Here is a 14,142-nt window from a genome sequence, read left to right as displayed (position 1 = left end):
AATATGTACCATTTAAAAACAAAATTGCAATATCAGAAAAACCAAAAAAACCACATATTAGTTTATTATTCTGTTTTGAAAAGAAGGCAGTCATATGCTTTTAGTCTAAGCAAGCTTCAAGTTAGAGAGAGATATAAATCAATGATTTAATTAATGCTAAATTTATATTATTTAAACAATGCCATCATTTTTTAACCCAAAGAGTTCCTAATTTAAAATACAACAGAGGGACACAGGATTAGTAGGGAGAGTATAATGCTATTGCTTCAGTTGCACCTACCTGAGCTAGACTGGTACTGCTGCACCTATTTCTGTATTATTTTTCTCTAATTTTGGGGGGCTTCTGTTTTTTCAACCATTGCCTACTAAGCATTTTTCATGGAGTCATTTTTATTCTACACCGAGCTTTCTGCCTCTTAGCCTCTCAGATCACTTGAGTGCAGAGTCTGCTGCAGCAGCACAATTGAAGCATTTTATTAATGAAATAGCAATATTTACATAAGCACTTTCTACTTGCATGACATATAGTGAGAAAATGTATTTTTAAACATTTGAGCAGAATGAAATAAATTGCATAAATAACCATTCACACCCTTTTGAGAGAGGCCGAAACACCTCAATGCCTCAATGTGGCTTGATGGAGACGTGATTTCTTATCATGGAGTTGTGAAAATCGCCTAGGTGAATGCCTGCAGAGCCAACTGAAATGTCTCCAAGCACGACATAGCAAATGGTAACACACTGAAACTGTTTTGTTGTAGTTATTAAAGAAAGTAGAATATGCTGAATTATACCATTTACATTTCTAGAATGTGACATGCCAAATGTTATATTTACACTTCACAGTGTTATATTAAACATTGTAGTACTCTAAATACCTACAGTGCTGCATAGGATAATGGAAATCAAGAAAGTCAAGAAACTTGGATACAAAAGATTTGATTTTGAAGCCATTTTTCTGAACAAACTTGAGTATAGTAGTTAACTTTTTTTTTCATTTTTTTTTCATTTCTATAGCACTTTTTCCATAGAGCTATAAAAAGACCTCAGCTTATGTCTGTGACCTGAAAAATGAAAGGTCTGGAAAATGAAATAGGACTAAAAAGTCTTGGTATAAACTGCACCAAGGGGTATTCAGCTCCTTTTCAAAATTCTTTGATGAGGAAGACAAGGAATTTATTACAGAATGGGAACAAATTTCATGATACACACTTCATATGCTTCTGTGATGAAACCTGTTACGTTATTGCATGTAATTGCAGTGACATGATGCTAGATTCCAAGATGACATTGGATACATATCCTGTGCATACCATTGACAGGTTAATCCTACAGTATTTTTGTACAACTGGGAAAAAAAGGTCAGAAACCTGCTAGGAAAAACACTCTGAAACAATTTGGCATATACAGTGGGGCAAAAAGCCACAAATTGTGCAAGTTCTCCCACTTAAAAAGATGAGAGAGGCCTGTAATTTTCATCATAGGTATACCTCAACTATGAGAGACAAAATGGGAAACAAAATCCAGAAAATCACATTGTCTGATTTTTAAAGAATTTATTTGCAAATCGTGGTGGAAAATAAGTATTTGGTCACCTACAAACAAGATGTCTGGCTCTCACAGACCTGTAACTACTCCTTTAAGAGGCTCCTCTGTCCTCCACTCGTTACCTGTAGTAATGGCACCTGTTTGACCTTGTTATCAGTATAACCTGTCCACAACCTCAAACAGTCACACTCCAAACTCCATTATGGCCAGATGAAAGAGCTGTTGAAGGACACCAGAAAGAAAATTGTAGACCTGCACCAGGCTGGGAAGACTGAATTTGTAATAGGCAAGCAGCTTGATGTGAAGAAATCAACTGTGGGAGCAATAATTAGAAAATGGAAGACATACAAGACCACTGATAATCTCCCTTGATCTGGGGCTCCACGCAAGATCTCACCCCGTGAGGTCAAAATGATCACAAGAACGGTGAGCAAAAATCCCAGAACCACATGGGAGGACCTAGTGAATGACCTGCAGAGAGCTGGGACCAAAGTAACAAAGGCTACCATCAGTAACGCACTACGCCGCCAGGGACTCAAATCCTGCAGTGCCAGACGTGTCCCCCTGCTTAAGCCAGTACATGTCTGGGCCCGTCTGAAGTTTGCTAGAGAGCATTTGGATGATCCAGAAGAGGATTGGGAGAATGTCATATGGTCAGATGAAACCAAAATAGAACGTTTTGGTCTAAACAACTCGTCGTGTTTGGAGGAGAGAGAATGCTGAGTTGTATCCAAAGAACACCATACCTACTGTGAAGCATGGGGGTGGAAACATCATGCTTTGGGGCTGTTTTTCTGCAAAGGGACCAGGACGACTGATCCGTGTAAAGGAAAGAATGAATGGGGCCATGTATCGTGAGATTTTGAGTAAACACCTCCTTCCATCAGCAAGGGCATTAAAGATGAAACGTGGCTGGGTCTTTCAGCATGACGATGATCCCAAACACACCGCCCAGGCAACGAAGGAGTGGCTTTGTAAGAAGCATTTCAAGGTCCTGGAGTGGCCTAGCCAGTCTCCAGATCTCAACCCCATGGAAAACCTTTGGAGGGAGTTGAAAGTCCAAGTTGCCCAGCGACAGCCCCAAAACATCACTGCTCTAGAGGAGATCTGCATGGGGGAATGGGCCAAAATACCAGCAACAGTGTGTGAAAACCTTGTGAAGACTTACAGAAAACGTTTGACCTCTGTCATTGCCAACAAAGGATATATAACAAAGTATTGAGATGAACTTTTGATATTGACCAAATACTTATTTTCCACCATGATTTGCAAATAAATTCTTTAAAAATCAGAGAATGTGATTTTCTGGATTTTTTCCCCCATTTTGTCTCTCATAGTTGAGGTATACCTATGATGAAAATTACAGGCCTCTCTCATCTTTTTAAGTGGGAGAACTTGCACAATTGGTGGCTGACTAAATACTTTTTTGCCCCACTGTAAAATGAGCAGTCTACAAAAGCAGTATGTCTAAACTCAAGAGACCTAACTTTCCTCTACAAACTGGGACTAAATTTAAATGGTGGGACTCTCTGGATGTTCACCTTAACTTTCCAGACTTCGTAAAATATCAAAAGGACATCAATCATAAAAAGGATGTCTATTATACATGCTATCGTGCTCTTGTAGAATAAAATGCCTCATCAATGAAACTAACTTGAAACAATCTTGTTTTGAGGAAGTATCAATGCAATATAAAAACATTTTATCCATGCATTATCCCAAATGCATAAAACTGGAGAGCAGGCTGCGTATACCAGTCTTGGCCACTTAGACCCCTGATTTTGCCGCGTTGAATATCTGTGTCTACAGGGAAGTTCTACACATAATGGAGCTCAGTAGACTACTTGGCACCACCAATCCCACTTGCATTCAGCTGAATGTTGTTAGAATTTTCTTGCAGACCTTACTGGGCAATAAGGCTGTGCAAAGCATTCAAGAGAGGTGCACTGCAACATTTGTTGGCACAAGTGAAGCATTCTCAATGTATTAAAGCAGCTGCATCCTTTGAAAGGAATGCATAGCTACCTAACTGCAAATGCAAGTCCCAAGGGCATGCATAAACACTTCCATTGGCTTCACCCATGCACAGAAAGCTATGGACAGCCTTCAGAGTAGTCTTATGAGCCTTCAGAAGGATGCAGCTGCTTTAAAGCTTTCAGATTCTTCATGCAGGCTGATGAATTATACCCATTCCAAATGTTTTGCATAGTTCAGCTGTCCAACATGTCAAAGAATTAGCCGAAAGGGCAACACACAGGAAAATATAGGCAGGACAAGAAAATGTGTTCCCATACTTAATTTCAGGTTTCACCAGCAAAACACGTTATAAGAACACATCCACATTTCTGTTATTTATTTGACTCTGTGCAGTATGTGTGGGAAAGGAAAATACATTTTTAGAATGCTTGTATATCTATACAACAAAAGCCCAAAATGTCTAATCAACTTCATATGCATATTAAGCTTTTTAAACAATTTATTGAGATTATTTGTTCTCCACAATGTGTGAACTTAACTTTTAATAAGTTATTTATTAAAACAAATGGTGAAAACTAAGTTAATCCAATGAAACAGGCATCGAATCAGTAGTTTCTTTTAAAAAGTTTATTAGGCTGACATTGCTATGAAAGTTAGTGTGCAATTTTTTAAAAACACTATTAATATCTCTGCACATAAATAGCCATAACCTGCTTACCCAAGGTACAATTTTTGGATTAAATTAATATGTATGGTACATATTTATTCTGATTTTTCTTTATCTTAATCGATTACAAACGGTCTTGAAGATCAATGGAAAACAAAAACAGAAGTATTTTTTATGCTTCTGATCATTAATGTTACCATCAGCTGTTACTGATAACACTTGATTACTGGAGTTTATTATTCCATAAATAGCATTAAATTTTCAAAACAGAAAATGAAAAACACAGTTGTAACTGAACAGCTTTATGGTAACCAATTAAAAAAAAAGTTAAAGCTTCATTTGTTTTAAGAAGCCCTGTCCAGCAGGACATACATTAGCAGCAGAACACTTCCCTTTTGTGTCTTGAATACTGTATTATATATATGTGCATGCAAAATCCACATACTATTCAATCAAGGAATTAGATCTACATTCATCAGGACATGTTTATTTCAATACACGTAGTACACACGCAATATAGAAAAGAAACTTATAGGCCGTTTTTAAACAAAAAGGCACTTGCTTAGTACAAGACGATATAAAACATTTTGGATGTAGCTTCAACCAACATGAACCACAGATAATAGCCACTGGTGTACAATACCAACCTAAATGTTCAGAAAGATATTGGGAAAATATTGCCTCAAATTTGTTACTGAAATACATTACAAAGCTGCAACACAGTTGAGTATCGGAAATATATTGCTCCTTAATATGCTGAAACCTATCTAAAATACAGATGGATCATTGTCATAAAAGTTGAATGGCTATTATCCATTGATAACAGCCATAAATCTCTAAGTGGAAACCCCCTTTAAAGAAGTAGTATGCTGATATGCTGGGACCAAATAACAATAAACAATTATTGTGTTCATGTTCTGTCTTTGGTATTTCAAAAGTATTAAGCTAAATAGTACTGGAAAGCAACTCTTGGACTAGATGGAGCTTTAGCCAGAACCATCAAGTCAATTCTTATAACTAAAAATGGGATGACACAGGTAAGAATTAATTTCAGTAAATACAAACAGAGTATGTTGTATCTAGTGCTTAGAGGACTCTGAAATGCAAACTCTAGATCTTGGATTATGAGTAATTACCATGCTTCAGAAGGACAACTGTTTTCATATCCAACCTATTACGAAAAAGTAGTTGGTATAATGGGGTCATGGGTCACAATGATGCCAAAAGAGGCCAGTATATCATATTGCAATACTACAATTCCTACCTCTCATTTTTCATTTCATGAACCATTTTCTCCATTAACTGGCTTAATAGAGACTGGAAGTAATTTTATACAATGCATATTACTGATAAATTGCTTCCTTTTAGAACTTCCATGCAAAGAAGAAAATTTATGCTAAAAAGCAAGAGTTGTTTAATTTGGATCAACAGGATAAAACAAGGAATAGGAGTGATAAAGCTTATCAAATGTACTTTTGTCCATGTTCTTCAGTATTATGAAAATACAGATGCAATATTTTGACAGCTTTTAGAAGAGAAACCAGTATTATTTTTCTTACAGTCATATGAACGATTTTATACAAAAGGCTCAAATTCAAGATAATGCAAACTTTGTAAAGTTTAGTGTTTGCCATTTTCAGGCTATTAACTGATTATATACTTTCACTCCTAGAATAGAGTTTTAGAAAAAACGTACAAAATGTAAAAAGTTTGTCTCACAAGTTATTTATTTTTTACAAGGAACAGAAAGAGAATTGTAGCCCAATTAATACTTTATTTTGGACTCTGCTGGAATGGGATCACAGAAAGCATCTTATTGAATATTTCTAGGCAAATATTCAAATATGACGGTCTATACAGCACCAAGATATTCAGGGAATGGGAAAGGCTAAGATAAACTTATGCCATTAGTATGCAAAATATTTTTAAGTAGAATGTGGATATGCCTACTCTTACTTTTTTGATATATCTTCCTTCATCTAGTGGCTACTTACATACTATTTTTTTTTATTCAACGTATGCACACCCATGCAGAAAAAAATGTTAATATATGAAATAAATCTATCTATCTATCTATCTATCTATCTATCTATCTATCTATCTATCTATCTATCTATCTATCTCAACTAGTTGATCAGTTATTTCCCTACAAAACCAGAGGCACACACAAAGAGGGTTCATCCATTGGAAAAACAGCGTATCCCACTGGTCCAGTTATAATCATATTGCCTTCTATTCATACTTTTTATCAGGAAAGAGCAACTTCCTTATGACCAGAGACCCTAATAAAAATAATTTCCAGGCAACATGGCTGATGTTATCACTTCAGAGGCGCCAAAATCTTGGCCCTTTGTGGAAGGGTTTGGCAATAAACGGAGTGTTTTCAATCTCAACTCCTTGGTCTTTAACCTCTCTCAAAATAGGGAAAAGGGCTTGGGGGGAGAAGGGAGTTCTAAAGGGTGAAATGTTTTTAAACTAATGGGGTTTACTGAATAAATTTCACATTTATTTCACCCCAAACTGCATTGAAGGACAAGAAGTTTCACTACACTCAGTGTTGCAGTATCCCTGCTTAATATAGATTTTTCCATGGTTTTAGATCACTTTAATGGAATTCCTGCATGTCTCCAATAATCCCCAGTATTATTTAAAATGTTCTTCACATCTAGTTCATACAGAAAATATGGCTTGGAGGTAAAAAACTGCACATGTATCAAGCTTTCCTCCCCTTCTCAATAAAAACTAGTATTCCTCAAAGCTGACCCTGAATTGAGAGATCCCTCCAGTTGTTAGGAACTACAGAAAGGACAGGTAAAGATCAGCTGCCACTAAATTTAATTCTTTAATACAAACTCTTATGGAAGATTACAGAAAAAGAAAAATAGAGACACTGATTCTGAAACCAGAGGAGAACACAGATGTTTTTATTTTGTTTTTACCACAGGAAGTGTACTATTTCAGATTTATTTTACGTAAATTAGTCAATCACTTCCTTTCAGAAATAATCTCCATTGCTTTATGATTTTGTATAATCAAATAAAGTCTATACAGCACAAAAATACAATAGGTCCAAGTGTTATTTTACCACATACTAGATTGTTTAAATAAATTAAAACAAACAAACCACCTTGCCTTCTCACACAATCAGGATTTCATATACAACTTCTTTGGAAATGTTACACAGAGAAGCTATGAAGTTATCACATAAAATTGGCAATGCATTAAAAATATTAGATTATGGATTATTCATTGTCCTTGAAACTTCTGTATATGACTGCAAATTCAGATTAATATTCTATATACTCAGTAAATAATTAGTACTCTACAGTTTGCAACATTCTGTATTCAGATCCTACTGCCATACAAAATAATACACCTCAGACAAGTAAATGGATAAAGCAACAACTTACATAGCTGATATCTATTGATGGGAAATGGAGTATTCTCCCATGAGACAGAGCTGATCAGTACTATCAGATATGATGTCACGGAATTGCTATGCATGTGGTACAGACTGGAGGGCTTTATTCTCTAGCATATTTTGCCAATACTGAGACACATTCAGAAAGAACACAATCACAGAAGCCTTTTTAAGGCATAAATCACCATTGCTGGAGGGAAGTATAAATGGATGGGATGCAACTATGCAACTGTATTTTTGAATAAAAGGTCATCTGACATATTTTCATAGATTAACATCAGTAAAAGAAAACGTGTTCAATAACTTACCTGTTTTTTTTAATATGTCAAATCCATAAAGTTACAGGGCAGCTTTCTCTGTTTTTACCAAAACCTTTGAATGGTGGCATCTTTATTAAAAAGGCAGGCAAGCATCAGTTCAGATATCACCCATAGCACCCCCTAAAGAGAAATCCTATTTCTTATAATTCACTGAATGTCTTGGTAAAGATTGTACCAGAAAAGGAAGTGGTATTGTTATATGATATCAACCATCTGTTATTTGTTTTAAAATCTATTCATTATTTTAATGCAGTCAATGCATTAACTTGATATTGATAACTTGATATTAACTATTCAATAACTTGAATAGTTTTAAAGAAAGTGCACTAGGAAATAATATATCTGTAACCAAGAACTGTATTGCATTGTGATTACAATTTTTACAAGGTAACTTTATTTACTGATAGTGTCCAAAAAATAGCATAGTAGCTTGTTATAATCAGAGAAAGCCTATTTGCTGAAACCAAACACAAGCTAAATATCAAATGGAAACAGAAATGTCAGTAATTTCTCCATTAAGATGAAATCCTCATGCAATTTAGTGTTTTAATTTAAATGTAAATACAATTATATTTGGCAAATATATATTTTAAAAAGCATTGGATAATCTAACCTTCCTGGGGTTTGCATATCTAGTTATAGAGCAATCAGGACCATAAAATACTATATAAATACTTGAGTGGCACAATATTATTCAAGCTTTTCTATTTTTCACTGTTAAACTAGTAAGAAGAGTTATATCCTAAAAGAAAACTTTTAAATAATTTAAATATTTCAAGTCTTTTGCTTTGATAAAGTTACATTATATAAATAAAAATATTGAAGGTGATTTCCTTACTATAAATAAGGAAAGGCTAGAGACATGGGGACAACTGTAATTTAAACTGGAGTAACTTTTCTCAGAAAGTGACAAATAAGCACCAAAGAACAAGCCAGAAATTATGTAAGATAAACCATAGTATAGTTTGTAATATTCAAGAAACAATTCAGAAATACAATTTTCTCCCAGAAACAATCCACAATTATTCAATTATTGTTAATCTGAACATGTTCATTGATGTGTAGTTTAGGCTAACTAAAATACAATTTTTAAAGATGAATCTTTAATAAGAGGTTTACAGAAAGCTTCTGATGCATATGCTTTTTTATAGGGTAGTATCAGATGACTCATTTTGGGGTGCAATGCACTGAAGTAAGAATAACTATAGGATTTGATTGAAATGTTTCTTCAAGCAGCATGTTTTGTGTTAAAAGTTAAGAATCAGAATGGGAATACAGCTTCAACTTTAAATTTTTTTTAAGCGTAATACACATACACATTTGTGTGTTCTGTTTATCTCAATATATCAACTTTTTCAAAATTGGAATACTACTCAATTATATACAAGATGCCATTGAAAAAAAAAAAGCGAAACAGACATGCATTTATCCAGCAAGAGTAATCCACTTATAAAAGTTAGGCATCCATGAATAAGATTGTCTTATGTGGTCCCAAATGTGCAAACATGAATGAAAAAAACTGCAGCATCTCATAAGGGTCCACCCTGATAGTTCAAATGCTGCTGGAACGAGCATGCAAAATCTGTATGCAAAATCATTGGTTATTATCATTATCGAGAACTGACACTGCATTCCAGGCAAATGGACCAGCTGATATGCATTAGTTTTTGCACACAATTTGCTGTTACATATGAAGGTCTCTGGACAAAATCCAAGAATTATTATATAGGCAATATATTTCACAAGGATAAAGGAAGAGGGAAAACATGGAAGCATTGCAGGAAAAGATCATTCTTAAATCAAATGGAAGTCTTGACATTGCTTTAATGCATCCTGCACTATAAACATAAAATCCAATCATAACTTGGATGTTTGAATGTTAGTAATAGAAAAATGTTTTCACAAAAGCATCTGACATTATAAGGACTAAAATCCCTGAGTAAATCAAAGACAATAGATACGTTTGGCCTGAGAAAACAATTATTTGGGATTAAGTATACAATCTTTTAAAAAAACGTTTCTTAAGGCAACATTCAACTTTGAGGAACACAATAAAGGAAAAACTTTTTAAACAAGCTAGAACCCATATTAATGATATACAGTTGAATGCAGATTTGTGTTAATAGAAGACCCACTGAAATCAATTGGTCTAAAGTTAGTCTTAACTAATTTAAAGGCCACTAATTTCAATGGATCTAAACTTATTTTTAATAAATAAAATTATGTTAAATTGTAATGTCTGTTTCGGGACTCACCAAAATCGGTTTAATTTTAATGGGTGAAAAGGCAGTAAATTTGGGTATTCTTTGGGGTTAAAAGAAAAGGCTGATGCAAAAACAGATTTTAAAATGAACGTATTTACCAAATAAGAGACATCTGTTCAATTCAACTGAGACTCTACAGTGAATCCAGATTATATATTACAATTCATTTTATACTGTTCAACAAACTGTTCCACTTAAGAAGTATTGCTAAAATGTGCACTGCGTGTTCCCTTCCTGCACAATGCATGCAAATTAGGGTTAATAAAGACTGAACTCAAGAGCAAAAGACTTGCAAAATATCCCATAACTATTTTCAGTAATACTGTCTTGCTTTTTAAAAATCTCCAGTAGTCATTGAAAAGAAGTATTAATACCTCAGGCTGAATCGTGCTGTCCAGAGAGTACAAATAGAACTCCCAACATTGACTAATGGAAATGGAAATGGTGATTTGGCCTCTCGCAGCCAAGCCACTACTGAGAACAATTGGGGGACTTTCCAAAACAACATGAGAGAGAGATTGCTCTTGAGCTGCAGGTCCTTCAATGAGTGAAAGATCCTTCCTCTCACTGTAGAACTATTTCAGTGACTTAAAGGACACTTTTAAAATTCAACTCCTAAGAACTGCATACCATGCTTTCCCCAGCATTCTCTTCTCTGTTACCCTGGACATAACAGAACAGCAACTTAAAAAAAAAATCCTTGATTGTTCTTATTCCTAAACCTGTTAGCTGATTATCTTTTTTATTTTAAATCCAATAAAGCTTATTAATTTAAAAAAACCCCACAAGAACAAAATGTAATTCAGCTAACTGCTCTTGAAGTCAAGCAAATTTATCATTCAATTTTGCTGTAATAAATTGTTTTTAGGAAGCTTAGAATTTTACTGGTACTCTTTTAACTCAATCACTTATATCCAGTATCTATGTATATATGGGCCAATTTAGGTATACAATTACCCACTTTATGTCACTTGGGAAACACCAGAGAACTAAGAGAAGTGTGAATATGCTGAATCCATACAAAAGCATAGAAATTTCATCCTGCAGCCATGATCTTTCCCAGCTTTTAGGGAAGAATCATGATATGGCAGACAAATCAGTATTGGTAAGGTCCACATTTTCTCCTCACCATTATGAAGAACCAGACCAACTGGCACTGTGTTTTAATTGGCCTTACATTAAGAACCCTTTCCTGAACTATGGACATTCCTAGATTTTTTAAAGGAAGAACTGGAAACACAGTTTTAGATATAAACTGATGCAGTTCTGTGGAAATGTAATATATGTGGATTACCTCAGAGCAAAGTGATATTTTCTGAAATGGACTTTGCTGAATACTCTGAAAAACTATCTGCAAGATGTATAGTTTTCTGCATTTCCTAGCTCTTGGAAACATCCTTGACTTCTGTGGCATACTAAGAATCATCATGCGGTATGGATATGTATGACAAGGCTTGCATGCCAGATACCACAGAACAACCATAAAGAGCAGGTTTTTGTCTCTTACTCTAATTAAGTTAAACAGAGTGAATTGCTTATGCAATCCAAAACATTATAAATGGATGACATTATCTCCCAAACATCCAAGCTAATTCTTCTATCTTTTCAAACAGTAGTAAAATATGAAACAGTCATGCTGTTGTAATCATTTCTCATTTCTATTCTGGGTATCTGTCAACGGCTAATAATGTGGTTCATTGTTATTAGGCAAAATTTCATGTATAAGATAATTATTGCATTCAGCACCAGATAGTACCAATCATTGTACTGCTGATGATCATACCAATCATCAGAACAGAATATGTTAATCAATTGCCAGCATGGAACCTCTGAAGAGAAGAAGTCACCTTCACTCAAATTGCTTCTGTAAAAGTTCTAGAATTATTGTCAGTAACTGGGGGGAAATGTTGCTAAGCTATATACTCCTTTCATGAGCTCATCAGTAGATATGCAGCTACAGTGCAGATATAAGCTGTTCAAGAAAGGAGAGTTGAACTAAACCCTAGGCAGTTGGGTTGGAGGTTTTAAAAAACAAACTTTTTTTTAAGTTGAGAAACCTTCATTTTGTCTGAGGCACCAGTTCAGAGCAGCATTCTGGCTTGTCTTTAGTAGCGTACAGTGCAAAAGGAATATGGCAGATGGCCGCTAATCTCTGCCAGGATTGTGATATCAAGACAGTTAACCAGCACAGTATTGCTGTGTTGCTGTTACTTTGCATAAGCCTTGCAGGATCAGCTCCATTCAGATGCACGACTCTTCACTCGACCCAGGGCATTTCTGGGAGAGTTTGTGGCCTCTTCTTCTTCTTTTTACAAAGACAATAGATGGGGAACACAAATAAACCTATTAAAAACAAGAGAAAACATCATATTTTAAACATATACCCATACCACCACTATACACAACTGTATTTTGAACTGAAATAAATACACTCTGGTGAAACCAAGAAAAATTCAGTAACAATGCACATAAGTGTTGTTCTCCAGAGTTCTCACTTGAGGCACAAACGACCAGGCTCAATTTATCCTACTTCAGACACATCATGCAAAGATTTAGCTGACTAGAGAAGGCTCTAATGCTGAGAAAGGTGGAAGGAAAGAGAAGAAGAAGATGACCAGCAGCAACGTGGATGGACTCAGTTACAGGGGTGATGAGTGCACCATTGAAGACTTGAAAGAACAGGTTTGGGATAGATTGTCATGGAGAAAATCTGTCTATGTGGTCGCTGGGAGTTGCAAACGATGACTTGATGGCACATAATCAATGAAAAACGCTTGCTTCAGAATACTCAAGTTTATAGCAGTGTGTTTTATTCAGATTTGTATAACTTCTCTTTCAAGAGTTCAAGCCAGCATATATAGCACGCTCTCCTGCAAAGTTTTCCCACAACCAACCTGTGAGTTAAACTGGACCAGCCTAAGGTCATGACTGGTGACTTGGATTCATGAAAGCATGAATAAAAATTACAATTCAGGAATAACATTGAAAATGCAATTCTAGAAGTAATAACATTATAAAAATATGTTTTGTAGAAAAAAACACATTTTCCAACTCTTTGCCACAGACCCAATTCAAAACTAAAATCTCTAGTTTAATTACAGCATATATAAAACTTCAAGAATTCAAAAAGTAAATGAAAATCTTGGAATTTTTGCAATGTATGCTACAAGACAATTAATACTTTTAATCTGTTTAAGAACAGTATTCACTGACAAAGATACTTGGAAAGAAATAATATTGGGTATTTAAAAAAAATCTGTAAACATTTCAGAAATTCCACTCTTGGAGTAGAATTTGCAACTGTGCCCGTAATTAAACGTATGGCACTCTGGAAACAGCATGCAAATGAAGGCATTTGAAGGCAGTTAATAAGCAAGATATTGCCTATATTTCCAAACTTAGATGAATTTACAGAATGTACAGAAAATCACTCAACTTCCTCTCATGACTCAGACTATCTTTTAAGATTTGTCTTGGAGATCAGGCAGTACCCTTCTTTTTAAATATATGAAGTGCAAGGTTTTTTTAAATGTGTAACAATCAGCTTTTACTTTATCCAAGATCTCTGACACGGCATTTGGTGGTGACAATTTGTCCACTATTAGCGCCCACCAGGGTCCCTCAGTTTTATCTTAAGACAAAAACAAAAAAACCAAAAAACCCGAGAGGGAAAGAGAGGGGAAGTGCCATGGTGCAAAGCAAAGTGCCAACCTTCAGCATCATCTTTATGTCCAAGAAAGTAAAAATGGTGGGCAGGCCATTTTTAGTATGCCCATCTACTCAGAAAATGGACACAAGTAAGTGCAAGCAATAGGTTTTCTGGACATGGTAGGTAGATTCTGATAGGTTGGTGCTTTGAAATGGGTTTTAGCACAAATGGTAACCACTGGGGTGGACAAGTCCCCCAAGCCACCATTTAATTTAATTGTATTTATTTATTTCAAG

The 14,142-nt window shown here is 35.1% G+C and overlaps 1 protein-coding gene across 2 annotated transcripts in view; it reads right to left on the bottom strand.

The window, feature by feature from the left end:
• Positions 1-4,112: 4,112 nt before the first annotated feature.
• Positions 4,113-14,142, bottom strand: part of RNF217 (ring finger protein 217) — a 57,794-nt gene continuing 47,764 nt past the window's right edge. The window contains exon 6 of one of the 2 annotated variants that reach the window (XM_088140287.1): positions 4,113-12,540. In XM_088140287.1, the coding sequence (XP_087996413.1) occupies positions 12,507-12,540 (34 nt within the window). In that variant the 3' untranslated portion in view covers positions 4,113-12,506. The remainder of the gene's footprint in view (positions 12,541-14,142) is intronic. The other variant, XM_088140283.1, reaches the window with a different exon arrangement.

Source organism: Python bivittatus, unplaced genomic scaffold (assembly GCF_059951505.1).
Source record: "Python bivittatus isolate LINGU-HERP-01145 unplaced genomic scaffold, Pbiv_v1 ctg000020_np1212, whole genome shotgun sequence".
NCBI classification, from domain to species: Eukaryota; Metazoa; Chordata; class Lepidosauria; order Squamata; family Pythonidae; genus Python; species Python bivittatus.
The sequence above is the reverse complement of the archived record's forward strand: the minus strand, read 5'-3'. Positions and strand labels throughout refer to the sequence as shown.